Source organism: Equus caballus, chromosome 16 (assembly GCF_041296265.1).
Source record: "Equus caballus isolate H_3958 breed thoroughbred chromosome 16, TB-T2T, whole genome shotgun sequence".
In the NCBI taxonomy this organism is placed as follows: Eukaryota; Metazoa; Chordata; class Mammalia; order Perissodactyla; family Equidae; genus Equus; species Equus caballus.
The window spans coordinates 29876505-29902994 of NC_091699.1; the positions used below are offsets into that span (position 1 = coordinate 29876505).

The 26490-nt window shown below is 40.7% G+C and overlaps 1 protein-coding gene across 7 annotated transcripts in view; it reads left to right on the forward strand.

Moving 5' to 3' along the window:
* The window catches only part of EIF4E3 (eukaryotic translation initiation factor 4E family member 3), a 63151-nt gene extending 44543 nt beyond the window's left edge, over positions 1–18608 (forward strand). For all 7 annotated transcript variants that reach the window (XM_070238631.1, XM_070238633.1, XM_070238632.1 and 4 more), the window contains 5 exons: positions 3855–3949; positions 5510–5570; positions 8192–8258; positions 11648–11803; positions 16613–18608. In XM_070238631.1, coding sequence (XP_070094732.1) covers positions 3924–3949; positions 5510–5570; positions 8192–8258; positions 11648–11803; positions 16613–16659 — 357 coding nt within the window. In that variant the 5' untranslated portion in view covers positions 3855–3923 and the 3' untranslated portion in view covers positions 16660–18608. The remainder of the gene's footprint in view (positions 1–3854; positions 3950–5509; positions 5571–8191; positions 8259–11647; positions 11804–16612) is intronic.
* Positions 18609–26490: the final 7882 nt, after the last annotated feature.

Genomic DNA, 26490 nt, shown 5'->3' on the forward strand with positions numbered 1-26490 from the left:
TAACATCCTGTCCTTCATCTTAGGTACTCTTATGATAGGTCCTCCAAACTTTGGTCTCACTTTACGTCAAGCCTTTTTGGAATTCAAAGCAATACTCATCTCTGTCTCAAGTACCCAGCTCTTGCAAATCAGAAGCAGTTTGCTTTCAGCCTGTTGTGTCTTCTGTGAGTTAAAAACATCCATTAAGCTCTTCAGTTGCCTTCTTTGTTCCAGGCTCTGTCTGCCCTCCTCCTAAATACCATTGATCCAGTTGGTGGGAAGCAAGCCCCAGACAATTAGAAATACATAATGAACAAAAATATTTGTTTAATATTTCAAAAGTACTCTCCTGCTTCACCTGCTATGCCCCTCAGAAGAAATGCTGGACATCCTGGGTTTTTGGAGTTGTATTTGCTGGGTGTTTTTGTTTGTTGTCTGTCACCACATGGCATTTTTTTCTTCTCAAGTATGTTCTCTTTTATTTTCTTCAGAAAATTCCAATAGAAAATTGAGGAAATTTGAGGAAATTTGCCAGTTTTCCTGGTAATGAATGATTATCTACTGGGCAGAAGACTGTCCGATGAGGCATAATTGCTCCAATCAGAACTGGTAGATTTGGGATTTATCACGTGGTCACCATTACACACCTCGCTTCCTTACATTAGGCCTACCATGCACTTTCCCTTAGCCTTTAATCATTAGATTATCCAATGAAATATCTGTATCAGACCCATTCTACAGAGAAGGAAACTTGCATTTCAAGGGCTATGTGGCCTGTGAAGGTTATCCTGAGAAGCTTGGTCTTAAATCCAGGTAGACTCCATTGGACAACCATCAGCCCTCCCTCAGTTCTTCAAGGGGAGGTGCCAGAATGATGCTCGAGAACTTACCCAACAAGGAGAGGACTCCATGGGCAAAGGGTGCCCCTCATACATTCCGCTCAGTTCCCTGAGGACTGGTCACATTGCTCTGCCCCTAATTGCTGTCCACAAATGTTGTCTGAATGAGTGATGCCCAACACTTACACCTCTCCTTGTCCTTGGGTTACCATTAAGGCTTTTGAAAAAAGCCCTGAACCATTATTAATAAATATTGTGCTTGGTTTTGCTTTTACTACAATCTACTGTTCTCAGGCCAAATACAATTAATTATAAATCTAATGGATTTTGAAATCTACTTGCAAGGCTCTATCTATAGTAAAATTTAGGTGTTTCAACTAAAATTAAAATGTGTTACAGAGAATACGATCAAGAATTATCAGGCTTCCAGGGAAACAGCCCTTTCACTTCCAAGTCCAGGGTTCCAAGGAGCTGTGTAGTGCTCGGTTCCTTCCTTAAGATATTTCCCTGTCATACATACCTAACAAATATTCCACATGTTGGTTGAGGTTTGCAAGAAGGAAACAGACCGATTTAATGCCACTTACTTCTTTAATGGGACTCTTTTCCATGGTGTCACCAGACGTTTTGTTCCCACTTTGTGTTCTTGCACAAATGGGTAGATAGGTGCTTCAGTAAGGACGTTGTCAGAGTGAAGTCTATCGCTGTATCTTCTTGGGCTGTAATCTCCTCCTGTCACATTTGCCAAGACTAACAAAATCAGTTGTCTCTTCTTGTTTTTAAGAGAAGCTTCTAAAGCTACAAACCTTAGCACGATCCTTGCAGTGTTGTTCTTACCTTTGGAACAGGAGAAGCATTTTGTTGTTTTTTCAAGGTGCTTCAAACACCAGGCAAAAAGTCAGGATTTGAGATCTTTGGCAGGGGTGTGAGGGCAGGTGCTCTGGTTTGGGATGCCTTTTAGGAGACTTGAAGTTTGTCAGCACCAAAGTCCTCTTGGTTTTACCTAAGGTAGGGATTTTTAGTTTAGCATAATCTTGTTTATATATTCCTCACAGGTCATTACCACATCATAGCTAGAGTCCCATGCTAGAGCTAAGGCAAGCTACCATACTGGATGTGGTTAAGAGCGTCTTCTGGTGGGAAAAGATCTTCAAACATTCCCTCATTCTGTGACTCCATGACCTGGTCCATGGCTTCCACGACTGGAGAAAGATGTGCCTAAGACATTGTACCATCTTCAAAGGAAATAGCTTAGTGGTTAAGACACAGGTTTTGGAATCAAGCTGCCTGGCTTCAGATTCCAGCTCCACATAGTCATGTGCACAAACAAAATGAAATATTAGTGTAATCTTATTCTTAGCACCCAAGAGCAAACCATTTATAGGGTCCTCCATAAGGACAGATACTATTTGAAGACTTACTGTTACTTCAAATCTCTTTTCAGCTACTCCCTACATTAGCACCATTTTAGAAGAAGGGATCCAAGGTATTTCTAGTTAATAAATCAACTGACATGTAGTTTTTTGCTTTCAATGTTATCTTACCATTTATTGTTGCTGCCCTTGCAATTACTTCAGCTTTAATTTTTACACAAGACAGGCTCGAACATCCCATAAGGGTCGTCACTCAAGATAGGTAAAATTTCATTCCACCAATGCTACTCCATTCATGATGCCCTCAGATTCATTTTTCTCATTGTTCTATTGCTTGTGCTGTCTCCCCAGATCCACTGGGAGACCCAGACAATCCCCCTTTACTCACCTTACGCATGGCATGATATTTCTCATTTGTGCAGTAATTCTATGCATATAGATTATAGTGTAGCAATTCCATGGCCCATTCCAAACAAATGGGGAAGGGTTTTCTTTTTTGTAAACTCCATCTTCATCCTTATGCTAAAGGTGATACCAAATAGTCATGCTTGGACAGGTTAGTCTCTGTGCCTCAGTTTCCTTATTTATAAAACGAGGATAATAATTGAACCTCCTAATGAGGTTGTCATTAGGACACTTTACATAAACATGTAAAAGTTCATAGACCAAAGCCTGGACTATTACTATTATTGCTGTTACTGTTACTCTATTGTTTTTACATAACTGTTTCTATCTATCAGCCACCCTGTGCCTTGGTTGGTTCTGGCTGCTGTAACAGAATACCATAGACTGAATGGCTTAAACAACAGACGTTGATTTCTTACAGTTCTAAAGTCTGGAAGTCAAAGATCAGGGTGCCAACCTGCTTGGCTTCTGGTGAAGGCCCTCTTCCTGGCTTGCAGACACACAGCCACCTTCTCATTGTATCCTCACATGATGAACAGAGAGAGGGCTGCTCTCTTCCTCTTCCCATAGGGACACTAATCCCATCACGGGGCTCCATCTTTATGACCTATCTACCTCCCAAAGGCCCTTCCTCCCAATACCATCCCGTTGGGGGTTAGGGTTTCAATATATGAATTTGGGGAGGACACAAGCATGCAGTCTGTAGCACCATGAATCTTGGGCAACTTGTTACTTCAGCCACTGAGCTGTTCGCTGTTCCATCTAGGAGGGGAAAGGAAGGAGGATAGAACATCTAAGGTGATTCCTCTTTTCCTCCTCCTCTATACCCCGTCCCCCAATCCGAAGGGTAACAGACTCCTTCTAGGCTTAGACAGGAGACAGAGTCTGTGTAATAAGGAAATATGGTTCAGTACATATATCCTGCACTGCAGGCTTTCTTAGATGCCATCTACCTGTCAGAAAAATCATTAGCAAGATCCTTTCCCAGTTTTATGTGGAGATACTTTGCATAGGAATGTTTGCTTAACAACCATAGCTTCCTGAAGTGTAGAACTTGGCCCGACTTCAGCAAGGAACATTCTTTAATGTTATGTTACATTTTCTAGCAGAAAATTAGGAAGAATACTGAGAAAAATCTATTTATAATAGATCGGACTTAATGAGAATCTGATTTTTTTCTTTAATGCATTAATTTTATAATGTAGTGGCATAGTAAATCAATACTGGGTGTATTAAACAAAGTGTTTTTCTTTTAAAGATATTCTGGAGTGTGTACAATAATATTCCTCCTGTGACTAGCCTGCCTTTGAGATGTAGTTATCATTTAATGAGAGGAGAGAGGCGACCGCTTTGGTAAGTGTCTAACATGTAATTTGAGGTAAAGGTTGGAAGGATATGGCTGAGAACCCCTTAAAATATTTACTTCATGCCAAATTGGAATGCCAAAGTAATTTTCTCCCAGTGATGTTGGAGAGTAATTTTAGCTATTACTTAATTATGAAATAAGCCCCTGCCCACTACCCACTTCACCTTGGGCTCTAGGATGCTGAGTCAGTGCCTCAGTGTTCCCCCACTGAGCACCCCATTGCAGTCTCAACATAAGTAGTCATTATTAGCGCACTGAGGTATGATGCAGGTCTCTGTATGGGGTGTTGCCTCATTTTGGTTCTTTCATTCGTTCAACAATGACTCGGACAGTGGAGGGAAAAAGCTTATTGGCTGGTGGGGAGATGAGGGGAACAGATGTGGTCTCCACGTCTATTGTATGGTTGAACAAAGATCACATCACCTCAGACATATCTGTCTCATGGACCACATAGAAAGTCTGTGTTACTGATCATGCCCAGGGCCTAGGGGAAGGCGTCCTGTAATAGCTTAGTGTAGTGATGAGGGTGGGGGCAGTAAGCCAGTTTACTTAGGCTGGAGTCCCAGTTAGTAATAAATCCTTATATCATGTCCCCCAACTCTTCTAAGTTATTTACTCCTTACTAAAATAGAAATATATCTTGGCTCACTTGATAGCATATGACAGAAACCTAAGCTGAGGGAGAAAATGGAGTTTTTTTGCCCCTGCAACTGAGACGTCCACTGGTAGGGCTGATTTCTGGCAGATCTGGGTGCTCAAATGTTAGTAGGAATCTGACGCTCTCCGTCAGATTGTCTTTGCTTTCCTCTGTGTTGGTTTAACGTTCAGGCAGGCTCTCCCATTTGTGGTGGCAAAATGGCTTTCGTAAGCCCCAGTCTTACACCCTACAAGGTTACCAATGACAGCATTCACCAGCCCCAATAAAATGCCAGGGCTGCCTCTCATTGGCCCACCATGGGTCGCCTTTCCTTCCCTGGCCAATCACAAAGACTAGGAAGAGGCAGTGTGCTGTAGGCAGCCCTGGGTCATAAACCCGTCTCTGAAGCTAGGATGTGGAATCTACCCTATCGAAATGGGTCTGACATAAAAGTAGGGGACAAGTAGCTCCTTAAAGGGAAATCGGGGTGCTCTTACCAGAAAAGGGAGCAGATACTAAACAGGGGAATACAGCGATGCCTACTACAGGGGCCAAGTCTCCTCTTAGGCCTGCGAAATGGAAAGGCCTTCACACAGGTGAAGCACTTGTATTAATTTGTCCATCCCCAGAAAGTCTAGGAAATCTAATCCCCACCTCCTTGAGGATGAGAACCTGGTGTCCCGTCACCTTCCCTGCCCTTGTGGCCACTGAATCCTACTTCCTTCCCTCCCCATCTCCACCCTCTTCCTTTTTCTTTCATCTGCTTCTCTTTACAATAAGAGGACTGGGGGAGAATTTATTGACGAATGTGCCGTTGTTTTTTGTTTTTAATGTCATTTATTATTAAACTAAATGTCTATAGAACTACTTAATTGTTGGGTATAACTTTAAATGTTGGTCTTTGATCCAGGGAAGAGGAGAGTAATGCAAAGGGTGGCGTATGGAAGATGAAAGTTCCCAAGGACAGCACGGTAGGTTTGTTCTGATCCCTTTCAAGGACTGGCTAAGCTTGGGATTGTTGTTGAGTGCATATGATGAGCATCTTGTGCTTTTTAGACAGTCTGCCTTGTAGTCTCAGAATAGGACGGAGGTGAGAGATTTCGTTCTGACCTTGGTGATTTTCTGCCTTACACTGTCACCTTGAAAATGTATTATTGTGTTTCTCTATAGAAATGGTTAAGAGTATGACTGTATCATATAGTCTGAAGACCTCCATGCCTGGAAACTTTCCAGAAAAGCTGCTTATGGCAGTCTTTTCCTCACCAGCCATAACTAACCTGTAGGAATAGGTTTACATGGTGAGAAGCAGGATCCTTCCCATCCGAGGCCCGTCCCTCTTCCCCGGGGGGCAGAAGCAGTTCTGAAAATGCCCATGGCTTGGGGAATGGGGATGCTCGGGAGGCCTTGCATCTCACCATTCTTTTCAGTTTCATGGGAGGCTGTGCCCGGCCTCCTTCTGGGGCTGAGGAGAACCTGGTTGGTGGGATGGTCTGCTGGGACACCGCTTTGCAAGCCTCAGAAACCTAGATTTCCCAAGATTGGGGTCTAATTCATCGTACTGACTGAGAATGAACATTCAGATTTATTCTTAAGCCCCGGGAAACCAAAAAGCTTCTTTGAAAATGGATGAAAGGGCAAATGCTACCCACTGCCACCTTTTCCTGGTTTCTTTCATGTGGATAAGCTCAAAGAATTGAAAAGTCTCCAGGGACTCGTAGGTTTAAGCTGGAGCCATTTCACTGTAAGCACAAACCTGAAGATAGGACCAGATTTATTTGTTAAAGATGGAAACTATCACCAAGGTGTGTAGCTCCAGGATTTGCCGATTCTTCGGCATATATGATAAAAAATGTCGGGGGAGCAAATAACAAACCAGGCAGGGCTAGGAAGCTCCTCCTGCCCCTCTAAACAGGAGGGAAGGCAGAGAATATAAGAGAGGGAGAGGGGGTAAGTTGTTTTTCATCTCAAGAAGAACAAGCTTTCCTTTTCATGTCTTTTATTTACTCACACTAGACTTTGAATTCTAGTAGAAACAATCGTGATGTCAGCATTCGATGAAAAGTGGCTGAAAGGCACATTTGTCCTTTCTCTCCTTGTTAGCCCACTTGGCCACATTCAGTCACAAACAATAGTGCCTTCATGTCTGTACAAATGTCCTCGTCCCAAGTAGTTCAGCCCACTCTGTCGTCACCAAGTGGGAGTCTGGTGGCCAGCCTTGTCTGAATTCAAAACAAGACAGGGAACTTTCCCTTCCCCTAACTTCCTCTCTCCACCCTCAGCTTTGTCCCTAACGTGTAAGAGACTGCACATGGGAGAGAGAGAAAGTGGAAAGGATGCTCTCTACATGGCAGACAAGTAGACCAGAAGGGAAGGTCTAGGAAAGAGAAAAGAAAATCCTCCTTGAGAGTGAGAGGTCATCATGGTTAACTGCTATCGTCTTAGTTAAAAATTCAGCTAGGCTGCTTTCAACTCCTTAGAACATGGTAATAAACACTCTTATTATAGTTAATGTGTACTGAGCACCTGGCATATAGCAAACACGCAGCTATTTATGGAATGGATCTTAAATGTTGAGTCCTTTTGTTGCAATCACAGTGCTAAGCCCTTTGAACGCATTTGTTGACTAATGTCATGGTCACAACAACCCTGGGAGGTCGGCCTTGTTATTATTCCCTCTGCACCTAAGGAAACTGATGCTCAGAGAGGTTGATAACCTGCCCAGGTCACAGATACTAAGCAGCCTGTCAGAATTCAAACCCAGTTCTGGGAGAGTTCAGAGCCTGTGAACTGTGGCAAGGAAGATAAACGGGACCAAAAACGTTTTGATGGAGAATATCTAGAACTTTTAGGCCTCCAGTAACCTGTGAGTTGGTGCTGGCTATTCATTGGATGGCATTAGTAGTCCTAAGTAGAAGGGTCTCCAGTTTTTCTCACTGGTAGGAAGTAGACGAAAGTGTGTACTAATTCTTCCAGGGAACTGCATACGTCTACCCGTAAAGTTCTGTCTCTTATCATAAACAGTCTGTCTCAAGTGAATGGAAATTTGCAAGTCTTTAGTAGTCAAGAAACGAAATTTCCTTAAGTGTTCTTTACTTGTATAACCCTTGAAGTACCTTATAAACTGCAAGAAAAACAGAGGAAAGGGTTTTGAAGAGAAGGATTTGACTAATAGCATTCAAATATAAGCAGTTGATACATTTTCAGGCAGTGAGTGGTAAAGAAACCAGAAGGTTATGTCATTTGAATGCATTTTTCCCTCATTCTTCTGAACTTCATCAGGAGTTTCACTAGAAATTAGCTTTGTAACTTTGGACACCAAGTTTTTTGGACACGGAGTCTGTGACTTTGGATCACTTGTATCTATCTGAGTAAAGTTATTTGTAAAACGATACAATATGTGACACTATTGTGAGTGTTTACGCCTGTGATTTGGAGATGTGGGCGGGCTCCAAATATGGGCACGGAAAGTGCATGTGAAGTTAAAGAGAATGTGACTTGTTTAGCTCCTGAGGATAACTGTCTAAAAATACATATGTGTCTTTTTTTTTTTGTTTGGTTTGTTTTTTTGTTTTTTGTTCTTTTCCCACGCCAGTCCACAGTTTGGAAAGAGTTGTTGTTAGCGACTATCGGGGAGCAGTTCACAGACTGTGCAGCTGCAGGTAAAGAAGCCCACTGCTCCGGTCGGTGCCGCTGCTCACGTGTGTGTGGCTCATGCTTGTGATTTGCAGAAGTTTGTTTTTGTGTGTTTGACTTTTGACATGTTTTGAAGTTATTTTATAACTGTGAAGTTACTAGGTTTTTCTCATGTGATTGTGCCCTCTTTCTGTTATATGTGCATGTACACGTGTATATCATGTGTATATTATATTTATGTACATATGTGTATATGCATATATGTTTTCCCCTGTAGCTCATCTTAATAGTTGCCATAACCAGCTGTCCAAAATAAATAGGCAGAAAGAAAAGGAAATTTGGTATCAGTTGGGCTCTTCCCACAATACGTGGTAGGTTTCCTATTTCAGTTCTTCCAGAAGGGGAAAGTGCCTTTGGTGTCTACTGGTTGGGTAGGCACAGTCTTTTCTGTCCCTACCACTCCCTTCCCCCTGCCCTTTCTTGGTCCCCCCTCAAAGAAAGTATAAAGGGTAGGCAGGGATGCGCTCAGCATTATTACCTGTGACCCCATAATTGAGACTAAAATATAAGGTCTTCAGGACTACACTTTGGAGACCATTTTCAAACCCTGAGTGGATTTCTGAGAGCCTCCGTGAGTACATTTTTATTTTGCATTGTTTTTATCATGAAACCACTCAAAGAAGAGAATCGAATTGCTTGTTTAAAGTTTTTTTTTCTTCTTGAGTAGTTCCTTCTGAATGCTCCTGCGGTTAACATTTAGAGTAACATTTCTTCTTGTTCAGCTTTTAGTTAAGTTTTTTTTTTTCTTAACTAGTTGGCATTGATTAATTTGCCCTTAGATTTCTTAGCTGGTGCTCTCTTTGGGAGCCCGCATAGGCCAAGCCAGTGCCATAGCAAGTTTCAGATTCATCTCACTAGCCATTTCAAAAATTCTACTTTTGTTTTGCTTACCTCTTACACCACTTTTTATTCACTTAAGGCAAAACCTGGGTTAAGATGAAATTGTCTTAAAACTACAGATTCCTTCTGTTTTCATAAGGAGTAGTTAAGCAACCTCACGATATGCAGCCAAAAATGCGTCCTAGGCATAATTATAAACACATAAATCTCTGGGAGAGGAGGTTTCTGTATGAATTATTCCTGTTTCCAGAACCAGAGAAAATAGTCTAAGTAATAATAAATAGCCAGGATTGAGTAAAGAAGACCTATTGTTCTGTGGTTGACTTGGGAAATAAGAGGACCATTAACTATTAATCATTAACTCTTCCATTAACCCAGCTCTGCCACTTGAAGCAAGTCAACTAATCTCTCTGGGCCTCACTCCCCCATCTTTAAACAGAGGCTCCTCCAAGCTCTAATGTCTTATGCTGCCAGTACCCTAAAATAATCAGGGTTTTGCTGTTGATTCTGCTTATGAAGATTACACGCTTGCTGATAGATCTGCCTTTGTATGAGAGCTGCAGCCTTTTTACCATGCCGTTTCCGAAAGTGCGGGGCTGGGAGCTACACCCAGTTCCCAGAAGCCAAGCCAAACTGAAATACTGACAGTTCAGCATGTTTAGCAGCCATCAATTATAGCACCCTCTGACCAACAGTGTGGAAATGGGCAAAACCAAAAGACTGCAGAAGGCCGATTTTTCCCCAAAAGGCTGATCTGGTGACTTCCTGGTCATTCTTGAAAGTGGTGAACGATAAACCTTCCCTCTTAACTTGATTTTATGTTCACATAAAATTTAACATTAAGCTCTAGTAAGTATATTTTAAAGGTGTAAATTGAAAAAATAAGAAACCTGTACATAAAAGACATTTCTTGATGGAATAATAAGTTCCTATGGATGGCCGAGATGAGGTACTATTTATTTCTTTGGAAATTTTTGTTTAAATGTGACATATATACAGAAAAGTACACAAACCATGATGTGTATAGACTGATAAATAGTCACGAAGTAAGCAGATCCCTGTAACAAGCCTCCAGATCAAGGAGCAGAATATCACTGACCCCACAGAATCCTTCCTTGTCCTCTCGTCCCACAAAGGTAGCCACCAACCCAACTTCCAACACCATAGGCTGATTTTTCCTGCTTTCAAACACTTATGTAATGGAATCATTTAGTGTCAATTCATACACAGTTAGCCAGGATCAAATTCATTTAAAAAGAAAAGAAGGGAGGGAGGGAGGGCATGGAAGGAAGGATGAGCGAAGAATTATTTTACTAAAGATGAACTCCTTAAGTAAATTGAACATGTCCTTATTTAAATTGTATCTGAATACTAGAATGTTTTAACCTTCAGAAAAAAATTGGAAAAACTAATGGCATAAATATTTAGATTTACAGAAAATTAGACAAATTAGGCAAAGCATGTTAACGAAAGCAAAATTTTCTAATTTCAATAATGTTTACCTTTCTCATTTGACTTATTGATGCTGAATAAGCGAGTGCAGAGAGCTGAGCCTGTCTCATTAATAGGTCCTAAACATGTAAACCAGGAGTCAAAAGTCTTTACCCCTATCATTTTGCTATAAATTACTGTACACAAAGTGGCTGCAAGGGAGTATATAACAGTACAACAAAACCTTACTTATCCAGCCAACGTTCTCAAATGTCTACAAGGCAGCCCCACATCCAGAATTTAGTTTAAAAAGAGAAAAAGACCTCCATTAATCGATGTAGTTAAATGCTTTCATGACCATTCACTGAAAACTGTAATAGCAGAGCCACTCTCAAGAGATATTTACTCTTGCTGTATACACAGTGCTAACAGATGGTCATTCATTCTCTAGCCCAGAGTTAAAAAACCCAAAACCAGCAGCAGGATGGCTAGAGGGAAGCACTAGAGAGCAGGAAGAATTAACAGGGAAGGAGCAGACAAGCAAACCACAAGAAGCAGAAGGAACAACTCAGAACACACTGTCTGGGGCCGGTTAATGTGGGGCAAATAGCACTAACCACCCCAAGATCCCTGAACGCTTGGCAGGAGGTCAGGAGAAATACTCGCTGTTCTTAACAAAGACAGTCAAGCATCGAGGAAAAGTTCATGTGAGTTCACTTGGCTTTCGAGGGCAAAGTATTATGCAACTCACTTTAGAAAAAGTCACAACAAAACAGTAAGAAATAGTCAAAAAGCTTTGGTAACATGTTAAAAAGGGTAAATTACTTATCTGGAAAATCGTTTGGCTGGAACACTATGTTTATCTAAGTCCCTGGATAAATGCAATGTGACTGCTGCAGCTTTTGCCCACTAACTTGCTTTTGTCCAACAATTCCCCTTAGAAACAGTATTTATTACAGGTTCTCTCGTGCTACCTTTTTATCTTCTTATCCATAACTTACAGATAAACTGATAAGTGCTTAAAAAACAACGCAGGCAGACTTGAAATTGTCACTTATTTCTTTTTTCCCTGCCTTCCCCTCAGATGACGAAGTCATAGGAGTCAGTGTCAGTGTTCGAGACCGAGAAGATGTCGTCCAAGTCTGGAATGTAAATGCCTCTTTAGTGGGTGAAGCGACCGTTTTAGAAAAGATCTATGAACTTCTGCCCCACATATCTTTTAAAGCAGTATTTTATAAACGTAAGTGCTTCATTTCCACTTATTACTTTCTAGCTTATTCTCTTATACTTTTAAAGATAGAAACTGTGTTTCAAATGAGGTAAAGGCAGAATCACTTGAAATTCTATAGTCCAGAAAATAATTCAATAAGATACAGTCAAGTGTTTAAAAAAAAACCAATTTAGTCTCAGAAATTAAAGTGAGATTTTATTTTCGCCTAAACGTGTGGATCAGAAAAGGAGATGCATATTGTATTTGTTATTTCAAAAATTTAAACCTGATCTTACATTTGTCATTCTTAGAAGAAATTGCCTTCTATTGGAAGCAACAATAACAAAAATGTTATTATGTGAGCTGGCAGGTAGATATTCAATCATCCCTTCATAAATAGGAATTTATAATGTGTAACATCTGTATTTGTGGAGGAACTCCTGAGCACAGGCGTGATTGAATGTGCTACTGGAATGCTAGTACTTCCTCATTACGGGCAACCGTGACACAGAAGCGGAGGAGCATTCACGCCTAGTGGTAAAATGTTAACAGTATGAATAGGTGTGTGGACCATTGTTTCCATCATGATTCATGTTCATTGCTTTTGTGTGCTCTTTTGAAAAAGTCATCTTTTTCATAATGAAAACAGCTTAGTGCTATTAAACCAATGTTTGGTAGATCAAACAGCAGGTTACACTTTTAACAATGAGTTAGAGGAAAGGATTGACAGCCCTACACGTATATGATACATTTCCTATTTTGCACACTGTGCTGAGAGTCAATAACCCAATTCTTTTAACTACTGTATTTCACTGAATCTAAGATGCCCTTGATGATAAGTATTATTTTAGTATTACTAAAAAAGAAAAATAAAAGGCTTCCCATCAAACTATGACACATATTGATTCTAGGGATCTTCAAATGTGGGTTGGGCGGGTCGGGGGAACGCATCTTAGAATTGCTGAAATACACTTCAGGATTCTTTTGCTTTTCCCAACCCTTTGCCAAAAAGGAGGAAAAAAATCAGATTTTATTTCATGATTGTCTTAGTATGATAGAGGATGTCAACAGCAAGGCCTCCCTCGAAGGAATCATGTAATCACAGGCGGAATGATTGAGAGTTTAAGCAGCGGGGCTGATCAGGGGCTGCGCATATCCAGGAAAGGCTGGGCGTTGAATTTTAAATGAAAGTTTCAATAAAAGAGATGGAAAGATGGCGCAGCAGAAGTCGCTGATTGGCTGTGCAGTGTGGAAATTGCACATTTGTAGATGCAATTTTCATTCCTTAGGGAACATTAATTGTATTTTCAACCCAGATATTAATTGAAAGGTCACTGAGGGGCTTTTCCTTGTTCCACTCCACAAGACTAACCCCAGCAGAAACTCTGCTTCTGGAAGGAAGTGTGTTTCGTTGCCATTTATGAACAGGGCTAAAACATTCTTTCCACCTTTGAACCAGCTGCCCATTTGACTCAAAAGAGGAGAAAAGCAATTTGGAATCATTAAATCAGGCACTCTGGACCTTTGTCCCACTTCAACAGCATGACCTTGAGCAAGTCACAGCTTCTCATCCTTTCTCTGTCTCATGTAAATATCGAGGAGGTTGGTCTTAAGTGATCTCCAAGGTCCCTTCCACTCTAAAATTCTTTGATTAAATTTCCAGGGAACACGTTGGTTAGCATCAGGTTCAACATGATACGAGTGTTTCATGAGATAAATAGGCCACAGAGTGGTTAGGCTGGTTTTTAGGGCAGCGGCCATAATCAAGTAAGACTGAACAAGGAGAAGTCACTGCTTAGCTATCGTGATGGCTGGGGCAAGAAAAAAGCCTAACGAAGGGGGAGCTTTGCAGCCTGGCTGGTTGAATCAAGCTGAATAGACACCAGAAAGATAGAGGCCACTCTGAAGTTTGTGAGTAATGCAGAACTGGCTGCAGGTCTCAGCAGAAATCCACATAATGGCGTAAATTAACATTTAAAAACTCAAAGATGATTCAAAAAAACTAAGTTGGAAAAAACAAGCAATTCTCTTTATTTTATAGAAAGCAGGCAGTCCTTTACTCAGTAGGGTCATACACCACGTGCTGCAGAATTGATTTGGAAAAATGAGGTTTGGGCAGAAATCTTATTCCCAAAATGATGAAGAACAGTCGTAGGGTGAGCTGAGTTAGAAATGGCCAAGTCCACGCTTTTACGCCATCTTGTTAATAGGATCCTGCTGTAAGTATTCACAAGTGTACAGGAGCTAGGTGACAGGGCGGATTTTCCACGTAGAAAGCCCTGGCGTATTCGTGAAGGCCTCCAGCAGGGTGGGTGAGGAACGGGCTGTTGATCGTTAGATATGATTTGCATTCAGATTGGTTATTTGACTGAGAAACTCACAATGTACAGAGACCCCCCTCCCCGCAAATTCTCTTAGGTTCTTCAGAGCAGCTGAATGACGAACGTCTTTTCCGATGTGAGAATTGTTTAGAGCAGAGAATTGTTTAGAACCTCAAGCCACATCGGCCCCTTCCCCCACCTGCTTTTGGATGAGCTGCAGCTAAGGAGGTTTTTACATTTTTAAATGGTTGGAAAAAATCGAAAGAAGAACTACTCTTTTTTAACACTTGAAACCTGTATGAAATTCAAATTTCACTGTCCATATGTATATAAAGAGTACTGGCGCCTGGCAAAGCCCATTTGTGTACTATCCTCTATGGCTGCGTTGGTATTACAGTGGCAGAGTTAATAGTTGGGACAGAGATCCATGGCCCGCAAAGCTTGAAGTATTTGCTTTCTGCCCCTTTCCAGAAGAAGTTTGCTGACTCCTGGCTTCAAGCGTTTCTGTATTCCCTGTCTCCCAAGGCAGCCTAAGGCTGACAGAACTTCCTCTGTTCCCAGAACTCTCCCAATTCTGAATGTTCTGTTCTATTATCTCTACAACCCATCAACATGGCAGTACTTCAGTGTCTCAACCATGACCGCCTCAGACTGTCCCTCGCACTTGGAAGTAATAAAAACCTTCCAACAGTCCATATCTCTTGATTTATAATTTGGAGCCCAACATCGCTGAGAGGTCTGTGGCTCCTCCACTTGACCCAGTAGCACTGTATATTTTATTGCAGAGCAGACCATGTTTTCTTCGGTGTCTGCCCTAAAAATCTTTCCTAATAAGAAAAAACAAAACATACAAAGTAAAATATTTGTGAAGTTCTACATGAATAAATGTTCAATTAAATCAGTTTGGATTACAAGGCACTCTTGGGAATTTGGCCAATGTGAGGTTACCGTGGGAGCGGTAAAGTGCGTTTCTCTCACTGTTTATGCTAGGGAAGGGCAGGCTCAGGTGACATCCAGGATGATCCTGAAGGAAAAATGGTCCTGTTCCCTACCCCCTACTCCATATTAGACTGAAGAATTTAGTCCATATGAAAAACAGAGAATTCAGGCACCTGCCCTGTGGCCACGTGGTTAAGTTCACACGCTCCGCTTCGGGGCCCAGGGTTTCACTGGTTGAGATCCTGGGCACAGACATGGCCCTGCTCATCAAGCCATGCTGAGACGGTGTCCCACATAGCAGAGCCAGAAGGACCTACAAATAGAATATACAACTATTGGGGCTGGCCCCGTGGCCGAGTGGTTAAGTTCGAGTGCTCTGCTCCAGGCGGCCCAGTGTTTCGTTGGTTCGAATCCTGGGTGCGGACATGGCACTGCTCATCAAGCCACACTGAGGCAGCGTCCCACATGCCGCAACTGGAAGGACCCACAACGGAGAATACACAACTATGTACCGGGGGGCTTTGGGGAGAAAAAGGAAAAAAATAAAATCTTTAAAAAAAAAAGAATATACAACTATGTACTGGGGGGCTTTGGGGAGAAGGAAAAAAAATGGATTGGCAACAGATGTTAGCTCAGGTGCCAGTCTTTAAAAAAAACAGAATTGGGAGGGGCTTAACAGGTGAAATGGGCCAGCTCACTGATGCCTTTCAACGGCATCCTTCTCTGCCTGTGGGGTTAGGGTGTGGAGGGACAAAGCCCAGAGGGTCCTGAGTCACCCTTGACTTTATCATTCCCAAACCACAGCAACTTTTCCCCTTGAGAGAAGAGGAGCTGCCCTTGCTTTATGATGATGGTCAACCAAGTCAGAAAATGGATTTTCAAACTTGGCCTCTGCCTTGGACGAAACGTTATGTGTTTCCTAGGTCTCCCGTCTCCCACTTCCGCTTGATAAAATTTCAAGTCTTCGGAAAATATTTTTGATAGCATCATCTTTTATTCTAGAATTCCTAATTATAATTAGTCATTTGCAAGCCAGACAGGAGGGATGAAAAAAAAAACCATGATTGGGAAAAATAAAAGACCCATCAATTAAATGAAACGTCATTTCCCACAGAGGGTGTTCAGAGGTGGCGGGGGACATAACAGACTTGCTGCCACCCTTGTGTTCTTTATGTTGTTTTATTTTTGTTTGATTTTATTTTTAAAGCTAGGCTGTGAACAGCCCTGTCCTGGGTACTATCAGGTCCCCATGCCTTCTGCAGGGCACGTAGTCCCCTCCAGCATCTGCTTGCAGCCCCCCATGTCCTCTCCATCAGCTTGTCGGGATTACTCATCCTCTCCAGCACAGCGAGAAGATTCAGGCAGCATGCCCACTGCTTGTTTATTCCTTGTTTTAATTTTCATTATTACGTTTCTCAGGAAATGCACGCCTTAGCTAACAGTTACTGGCACAAAAAGGTATTTGAGTTCTTGCCAACATTTGGGGAAAGTGAATGAGATGCCTTAGAGAAGGGTTGCCCCATCCTTTGCTTAAAGTTTTCTTTCCTTTTTTTCCTTTTTGTTTTTTTCTGTCCTTTAGCCCATGAAGAGCATCATGCTTTTGAAGGTGGACGTGGAAAACACTAATTGCACTCTGTAAAGAATTCTTTGTCCTTTGCTGATTGATTTTGGAAACGGTCTTAACAGGAGGGAGAGTGAAGAGAAGACTTGCCGAAGCCCGATGCTGGTCAATTTAGAGTGGGTTTCTGTCCTTGCAGATTGGGCAATTAGGACTCAAAGTGGCAGGTGGGGTGGGGGAAATTGTGTGGGTTTCTCCCTTCACATTATTTGCTTTTTTTTTTTTTCAGCTTTCTAAATTCTCTGTTCTTTTCACTCTGATTTTTTTTTTTGCCCTTTTAAATTCCTTATTCAGTCTAATTATTGTTTTCTACACTCCCCTTTCATTGAGGCACAAGAAATCGGTTTCCCTTTAAGTAGCTCTGCTGTACCTAGTTAATGAGAATATGCATAATCATGACAATACTGCTTTTGAAAAGCACACTGTACTCGGAGGAATACTAGCTTGGTGAAACCTGTCTTTTGATTATTTGTTGTGACACATTCCTACATACTATGCACTGGGCATTGTTTTTTCCTGTCCCAGGGAAAAGAAAAACCATACTCAATGTGATTTTGCACTGACAGCACACACATCTTTTATTTTTCCTTTTTAAGACTTTTAGCGATGAAAGGAAAATAATAGTTGGGTTGCCTGACATGAAAACTATAATCACAGTTGACTGTCAGGATATAAATCGAACTGTAGGTCTTCGGACTCTCTGTGGAAATATTTCTAACTAGAATTTCAATTTGGCCATTTCAAAGGAAGACGTAGAGTGGTAGCAAAGAATTTCTCCCGAGAGGAAGCCTTATATTTCTGATTTAAAGAGGAGGTGATATTTTAATTGATGGATTTAAGCTGCTTCCAAATTTTGAGTGTGTGTACCAGCCGCTTAAGGCTTTCCAAATCAATTCGAACACGTTTTGTTAAATGATCCCCTTTTCCTGCTCACATTGTACGGTTTCCAATAATCAATAGTCCTCCCGCCTGGGCAGCTTCCCCCTCCCTTTCTCATTTAGGAGCAGGAAGTTAAATCTGATTTCCAGGATGAATGTGAACATTCAAGGAGTCGAACTTTGAGTGCATTCTGTTCCTATTAACTTTTGGAATTGTTGATATATTGTGTTATATAAAGAAATAGTTTTAGTAGAAGGAAATGGCCACCCTCTGGAACACTGAGACTCACTCAAAATGTGCCGATTGCACTCTCTTCAGTTGTGCCCTCTCTTCACTCTGCCAGGCCTCCTGCTTTTACCTGAAAAAGGGCAGGGCCGTTTGAACATGCTTCCGCCTGCTGGCTGTTTCTGGAGTCAGAGGAGCTAGTGCATGCTTCTACATTTCACAGAAGGGCCAGGCACTCAGAACTTCACTGGACTCAGGATTTGTAACTCCTCTTGCAGTACTGACCAGCAGAGAAAGGTGGGGCTACTTCAAGCCTCCAACATGTGTTTGTAAATAAAATTCCCATACAGACGTTTTAAAGGACTTTCAACAATATCTATTTATAAAGTTGTGCCCTTCCCTTGCCTTACTAACCACATCAACCACTAGAACAATGATCATAGTTTTGAAAAAATGCTTTGTTTCTAAACTTGAGTTTCTCCAGTGATTTCAAAATGAGGTATAAGGATTTCAGATCCGTTTTTCAAAAGCCTGGAACTTATTTCTCTAAACATTGTACTAACATCCAACTTGTTTTTAAATTATTCATCGAGGATTTTAAAAAATTATTCTGGACATGAATTAAAATTCTTTTTTATAATATAAGTATTTTTCTGATAGATTAGAAAAAAGGATCTAATTGACTTATCTTCATTATAATTGTCATATATATTTCCATAAGTAAATGGATTTTGAAGTATTTTTATTTTTGGACTTTATTTAAAGCATTGTGATGACATGTTCAACTTTTGCATGTATGTAGCCTTTGAAGTAAAAAGAAATAAATAAAATAAATAGGAATGTTAGGCTCACATTAATGTTTTCTAGTTTCTATTGCTTATGATCACGAAACATGGCTTAACACACAAAGTAGATTTTTGTCCCAGAGAACTTGTGCAACTCTTTCTGACCCTGTGGAAAATACCAACCGTGCGAAGGATTTAATTTGCCTAGGTTAAGAACCTATCATCTAAGTTACTTTAAGAGAGGATTTTGTCAGATTTTGCTTTGGAAATTGTTTTAATTGAATATTTAGTTCATGAGAGACGTTGTATGAACTAAGCTGATTTAATCAGTTTAAAAACCTCTCATTACCTCCTTGGATTAAAGAAGCTAATACTCTCGAGATACAAGGAAATGTTTTGTGGAGCATGTGACTTTTGTGGTAGGCCAGCGTACCCATCCCGGCCAAGCTGGGGAAAGTGGGAACTTAAAGTAGAATCTGGGTTTTTTCAGCTAAGTCCTTGCAGACGGAGCCTGTACTCCACACACAGAGCCATACAGAAGCCCAAGAGCTCACCTTCTTGTCTTTGTCATTCCTGGGGTCTGTGATGCAGAGCCAGGGACTCTGATGGAAACCAGGATGCTGCTTCTCCTCCCATTATTCCCTGGGTTGTCAAACCTCAGGTGCTTGATCACATTGGGAAAGTCACATCCCTTAAATAAGGACGAATAATATCCATTGAAAGTAACTTGTCTAGATTTCAATTTTCTTTGTTAAGCACTTTCTGAGGAGCTAACTTACTCCATTTTAAAACTCCCCCTCCCCCACTTTTCCACCTTTTGGAAATGGGGGTGTAGTTTACAGTGAACATGTACATTTAATATAATGTGGCTATTAAATTCATGGTGCAGTTGACGGAGAAAAAAACTTAGAAGAAAAACACAACTCCAGCAACCTTCAAGTGGGTTTAACTTGACTCTCACCTTCTCAACTCTCTGCTTGAATTTAGCTCACGTCTATATCATACGCACAAAGGACTTCATAGTTGAAAGAAACTCCAGGTATAATTAGGTCCACTAGATACAATGTACAATCTGCCGACAGACCAGAGCCTTGACCAAACCTGCCCCTTGTGAAAGGACTTGGGGCTGGCAAGCAACAGAGCTGGATATTGGAGTCGGTAAGCTACATCCCAGGCCAGGCTTCCGGAACCCGAGAACACTCAAAGTCTGTCAGCCTGACTCCAGGATCAAGCACTAAATAGCTGATCCAGTCTGGCCATTGATAGCGCTATACACAGTGAGATGCCCTCGTTATAAACAGGTCTCATTCTCCCCCTCTCATTCTCAGTGACTGAAGCGGTGTTACAGTTCAGCGTTTGAAAATAACCTTATTACAGGAGCTGGGCCTTTGCTATGAGGTGCTCAGCTCTGACAGGATCCCAACTCTTGTACTTACACAAAACTGACAACATGTGGAGCGATCACATGGTGGCGCTGCCTTCCAGCCAACAGTGCTGGCTCAGCAGCATGATTGATGCAGCTATGTTTGTCTAATTATTTTAAGATTCGACTGCATTTTGCTCTTAAGGTTTTATGAAAATTTGATGAGGTACTACCAGTGGAAGTTTAGCTCTCCTACACCTAATAAAAATATGTCAAAGATAGAACTCTCTGGATGTGCTTTAAAAATCTCAAATCTTAGGCTCTCGATGAGCCTATAAGTGGTTATGAAGAAAAAGAATGAAATAAACTAACATATGAAATACCCGAAATGTTTCATCAAATATTGTGCTCAAAAGGAGAAGTAAAATTAGGGTTTATTTTTTTTTTAGCTTTCCAAATATGGAACTCCCCTTTAAAAATGTAAGTCTATGATTCACCTTTCACATGTTTCTGTAAGATTTCACTCATTACGAATGAAAGTAGAGGACTGCCTGTGGGTAGTTTATTTCGTAAAAGAATATATGCAGACCGATTCAAAATTACTTAAGAGTTTGGTGACTCAGGATTGTGAAAGCCAGGATAATTGCCTCAGCAGCTGAGAGGAGTCAGAGGTGAAGAGGAACAAGATAGAAATGGAGGTGCAGTGACAAACACTTTGAACCTGTGCTCCGGGACAGCAGTTAGAGTGAGTTCTCTGCTTCTCCCATGAGGAAAAAAGCCCCAGCAGATTCCTTACACATCTGATGATACTGTTCTGCTTTTGTTTTCTGTTTTTACATAGGCATCAAAATCTGGGAACACTTCCTATTTAGGTTAACCCATTGAGGCCAAAAGTCACTCTCTTGTGTTGTAGAGATATTTTCACCTTGCTGACACAACTCCATTGTTAAAACTCACAGACTCTTAGAATTTTAGAATGGAAAGGACCTTTGAGATCATCTACCAGCGCTTCTCACACCCCTGAGCATGCAGAGGAATCACTGGGGTGCTACTTAACATGCAGATTTCTCTACCCAGCCCTAGAGATTGTAATCCAGCAGGTGTGGAAGGCCCAGATAGCTGCCTTTTTTAGCAAGTGTCCAGTGATTCTAATGCGATGGTCCTCAGACCTCACTTGGAGAACCCCTGATTATAACCAACCCCCCGCATATAACAAATGAGGAAAACCTCCCACCTCCCAAGCCCTCTCAGGTGACCTGGTTCGAGTGTATAATCCCAGCAACCTCAGGAAAGCTGGAGAAAGCCATTCTCACTAAGCCTTGAGAAGATGATGCTCGTAAATAAGAACTTTATGGCGAGGACCACAGCAGTAATAGGGAGCCCCTCTCTGGAAGTCTGTCATAAAAAACCTTCAATACAGAGTGGTGGCTTTTCCCTTTTCTAAATACCATTTCAGCCTGTTAAGGAAAAAGAAATTAATGTTCAGAAAAAGTAGTTACTCCATATGTGCAGTAACTGCTTTTCTATAATGTCTTATGGCATCTGGGGTTCAGCATCATTGAACAAAGATTAAATGAACGTTACAGAGCTATAAAATTGCATGTAAAATAACGCAAAACTGTTCAAATGACTATCAAAGTGGCCTGGGAATGAATTTCCACTAAAATTAATTGTCACTCCTAGACATAGCTTAGCAAAGCTGTTACTAAACTGGAGGGGTTCTTTGATACATAGAAGTGTCAAAAAAATCAAATAAGGATTCCCTAAATCATGTGAATGATAAGCAAAAGTCATTGTGAAGTCAATATTTTTTTGTTCATCATTGCTACTAAAATTTAGAGTCCCATTGTATATGTGTGTGTTGAATGTACCTTATTAGAATATCCAATAAAATAGCCTTTTGGATATTCTATGCTCCTGTGTCCTTCAGAAATCGTGGGGTTGACGGAATCTGTGTTAAATGTTTTGTTTTGGTTGCTGCCTTGAAAAGATTATCAGCTCATTTAACAAAATGCAAGATTTCTTTACGAAAATTTCAACTTCTAATGTTGAAATCAGAGAATTTTTCTTAAACTTTTATTTTGGAACAAGTGTTTGAGATTTATTAACCGGGAAACTTTGCATTAGAGAACGGGGCGTGAAGTAAATATGACCATTTCTGAGTTTTCTATAGAAAATTAACGGTATCTCTCGTCTTTTGACATAACAAAGGTTTAAGAAGGTGAAAATTTTAATTTTAGCACTTTATAGGGTGAATGGGGACTATTAAAGGACTTTGAGCATTTTAATAAACTTACAGGGTTTCTGTTTTCAAATGGAGCTATTAATTTTGCGGGCATATGTTAAATTCCCCTGAAATAGCTCAGACCTTAAGCAGATAATATGGCTTACAACCACTGTATGGTTTTTTTAAAAAGTTTTAACTCTTCTCAGTAATCATTTAATGAGTCACCATCACTTTCCACATATCCTCAGCAAGGTTTTGGTTTCATTTAAATTATTACACAAAAGGATTTCAGAGTTTAAACTAGTGAACACACTTTTGCTTGGACATCTAGCACCATTTGTCCCACATTTAAAATCTTATCAGTTGCCATCAAAATTATTCATTCTTTCGAACTGTCTTACCTGGGTAAGTTGAAGCAGGTTTATTCACCGTATGTTTTGGATCTGCTGTGCCCCCCACCTCCCCACTGTATACCATCTGTGCCCTGTGCATTTGGGGCCCTTTCACATATGGCTACAAGCTGGTGCAATGCCCTTTCTTTTGATCTGGCTTCATCTAGTGATTTGCTCAGTATTTTTAAGGTCAGACTGAAAACTTTTCTGTTCTAGTTATTTTTGATTTTATATTGTGTGTTGTGTTTGATGTTCAGATGCATGTGAAAGTTGCTTCTATAAGTCAGTAATTTTTATTCCAGCATTTTACAGCAATAAGGTAAGACGAGACTGAACTTTTCTTACTTGAAAATGTAGTGATTTATGTGTTTAGGGCAAATGTTTAGACTTTCCATGCAAAAGTTCTTGCAATTTTCTAACTTGGGATGATATTGCTATGAATTTGTGCTCCTTCCTTTTGAATGTTATATCTTCGTGGGGTTTGTTTTAAATGTTTATTAGTTTGTAGACCTTTATGTTGAGAAATTTTCTAACTTGTTGGCATCTAAATCTCGCTCTGTATTTGGGTCCTGTAGTATAGCAGTGTCATTCTTCTCCCTCAGGATTACGATATCATGCAAGTTTGTTGACCACATCACTTCATCTTAATTAGGTTCCAAGTCTATGTGTGGTGATTGTCATAACCGTGGTATCCAGCACCTATTGAAACTTTCTGTCCAACTTCTCTGTGTGTGAAGCTCCTAGCACGGTGCCTGACACTTAGTCGGTTGTGTCTGGTACTCTGCCCAGAGGGAGCTCTTTTTATTTCTTATGCTCCCCTATTGAACATATTTGGTGATGGGCTCATCGTAGTCTCTTAGAAAACACATTTTGTGTATTTTAGTTCTTTTTCTCTGCCCTTTCCTAAGAATGGTTTCATTTTAGAATAACCCCATTACTCTGGTTTCCCTTTTGTCCTCCAACTTACCTGTAAGATTCAGTTGTCCCGCATTTAGCCCAAGTAAAGTGAATTTACTCTTCCTTTCTGGCGGCCTCATATATCCTTTTAAAAACAAACAAAATACCAGCAAACTCTTATTTCTCCCATTCGTCTGTAGACTTTCCTCTCTCTCACTGTAGAAGCAAGCAGTTCAAGGCTATGTATGTGATGCCCAGTTAATTTTCACACAGAGAATTTCCTGGGATCTGTGAGGGGCAGGGCATAACACTCTGAAGGCTTTAAGATGTCCTAGGGTCCCCTGCTCATATCTGAGTCTGCTTACTGCTGCCGTGTAATCTGTGTGTACTTTATCATCTGGTGGTGATCAATGCACTTTGTGGAATGTGTTCTTGGTGGTTTTATAAGCATAGGCTCTGCCTTCCCACCTAAGATACAGTTTTTTAGAGATTGACACCCAGGTTTCTTTTAGTGTAGTAACTGCTGTTAAGGAACTTTTAACTGCTTTCACTAATGAATGTACTGTATTAAAAAAAAAAAAAAAAAACCTCTGGAATCCTACCGGAAGATAGGTCTTTTGTTATAGGAAGGAAAGAAAACAGTAGCATTTACAAGGCTGAGCAAGTGAAAATGTATATCATTGAAATATGTATTTATTTCCTATCATCTGGCTAGGCTATGGTGCTGACTACCTTATTTCTTGCCAGAGAAAATAAGTTTAAATCATAAGCATATTTAACTAGGAAGCATAAATCATAAGGCCTTCTAATCATAAGCATGTTGAACTCTGGTACCATTTGTACAGATGGTATGGTTAAATATGTGTGCTCCTCCCAGCCCTAAAGATGTGGACAAACTCCTACTCCCCAATTTCCTCCTTCACTCGGGAAACTTAAATCATTTGCTTTTTGCACATACAGAATTGTAGAAAGCACAGAACTAGAGGAGGGTTTCAGATCCTAGGAAAGTTTTGGGTTTTGTAACTTACTCTTACTGGAGAATGATGAAAATGAAAGTTAAATACTGAAGCGATGTTCCCCTTTTAAGGCAAAAATAATTGGCGTTTCATGAAGATAGTCATGTTATGAAGGAGAGGACTTTGATTTTCAGAATGTATCTTTTAAAAAAAAAAACACATCATGGAGTCATAAATAAAATTTCAACAGAAGTCTGTTGGCTTTCAAAGAGTATTCCCCAGGTGGCTGGTTCTACAGAAATACTTTTAGATATTGCAAACAAAGCTCCTATTGTAAAATATATATTTTTAAGTATTTTTAAAAGTGTAGTAAAACAATAACACATCTATACTGGCATGCACTGTGTGGGAAAATGTTAACATCTTGGAAGCCAGTAAGCATAATTTATGTACTATTGATTTTGTTTTATGAAACATCACTTTTTAAAACCTTTGCATTGTCAAATAAAACAAAGATACAGAAAAACACTCAAAACAAATGTGTAACTTAGTGAATTGTTGTAAGAACACTCTTAGAACAGCACCCAGGTCGAGAAACAGAACTTTGCCAGCCCCCTCAGGAGCCCCCTTCACGAGTCCCCTCCCAGTCACGGCCCCCACCTTCCTTACTAAAACAACCATTACCTCGACTTAGAGGAAGCGCTTCCTTGCATTTCTTCCTGGTTTTATCACTCAAGTGATAAACATCACTTTTATCTTTTTATATAGAAGCTCCTCTGCTTATGAAAGTTGGGTTCAGAAAAGTTATTTATAAGCTCTTTCAATGATAAGTGCAGAATGACACTCTGTGAGGAATTACTACCCCCGTCAGTGAGTGAGTGGGTGTGATTTGATGTGCTTCTGCTGTAATGTGTGGCTCTGTTCATAGCTACAGTATCAGTAATAATAATAGCTAATGTCTATGGAGTTCCGTGCCATCTAAGCACTAGATTAATTAATTGACTTCTCCTCCAAACACTGCAAGGTAGATACCTCTGTTGTTGTTCCCATTTTCTGTATGTGGAAACTGAGGTTCAGAGAGGTGAAATAACTTGCCCAAGGCCACACAGTTAGTCTGTCACAGAGCCAAGATACATCTAAGGTGGTGTGGCTCCAGCCTGTTCTCCCACTGCTGGGCTCCTTGCTGGAAGTTGAAGATTCCAATGTCCAAGAATTTTGAGATTCCTTAGAAGATACTTTTCTAAAGGAAAGGATCTACAGCTTTAAGAAAAAGATTGAAAACTCGCTGGTCTAGTTCAACCTTTTCATTTTACAGATGAAGAAATGACCCAGAAAGTAGAAAGAATTTGTTTAAGGTCACACAAGCAGTTGGTGGCAAAGTTGCAGCCAGATCCCCAGATCTCCTGGCTGTTCAAATCAATGCTCTTTCCTTCATTCCGTACCTTCTGTGGAAAAAATACACATTTTCTAATCTGCTTTTTTTGCCTCCGTTCCCCACAAGCAGATTTGACTTGAAACCAGTTTATAACTAGGAGACACCATCCACTTGCTTATTTTCTCAAGGTTTTAACTGGAAACTAAAGAATTTATATCTGAAGTTTGCTTTTCTGTCTCACTTATTGAGTACCCAATCTGTAGATGCACATGCCTTTCGGTCTTCTCCAAAGAATGTACAAGAATAACACGTTTGACTGGTGTGGATGGCAGGTGAAAAAGAATCACTGTTGTAGTGTGGGTCCCTCAGCATATTCACGGCCAATTCTGGATTATCCCAGCACAGATGGATGCTGCAGAATCCCTCGTCTACTTCTAACTGGTGACCTTCAACTATTTGTGTTTGCAAATGCTTCCACCAGAGATTGGAAAGGAGAAGAGCAGAGAAGGTGGAATTCGGTTTCTTGACCTGAGTGTTAGGTGTCCTGGTGATAGGTTTGGTGCTTTTGGTGGGAGACTGTGGGATTCTCTCTGGGTTGAACTGCTCTGGGATGCCCAATTTAGCCTTGGATGTCAACAATCAGGAGGGAAGCAAACTGGCATAAAGAGCTCAGTTTGGCATTTGCTTTCTTGGGTTGAAATCCTATTAGCTTATGTCTTGAACAAGTTACTTATCTTCTC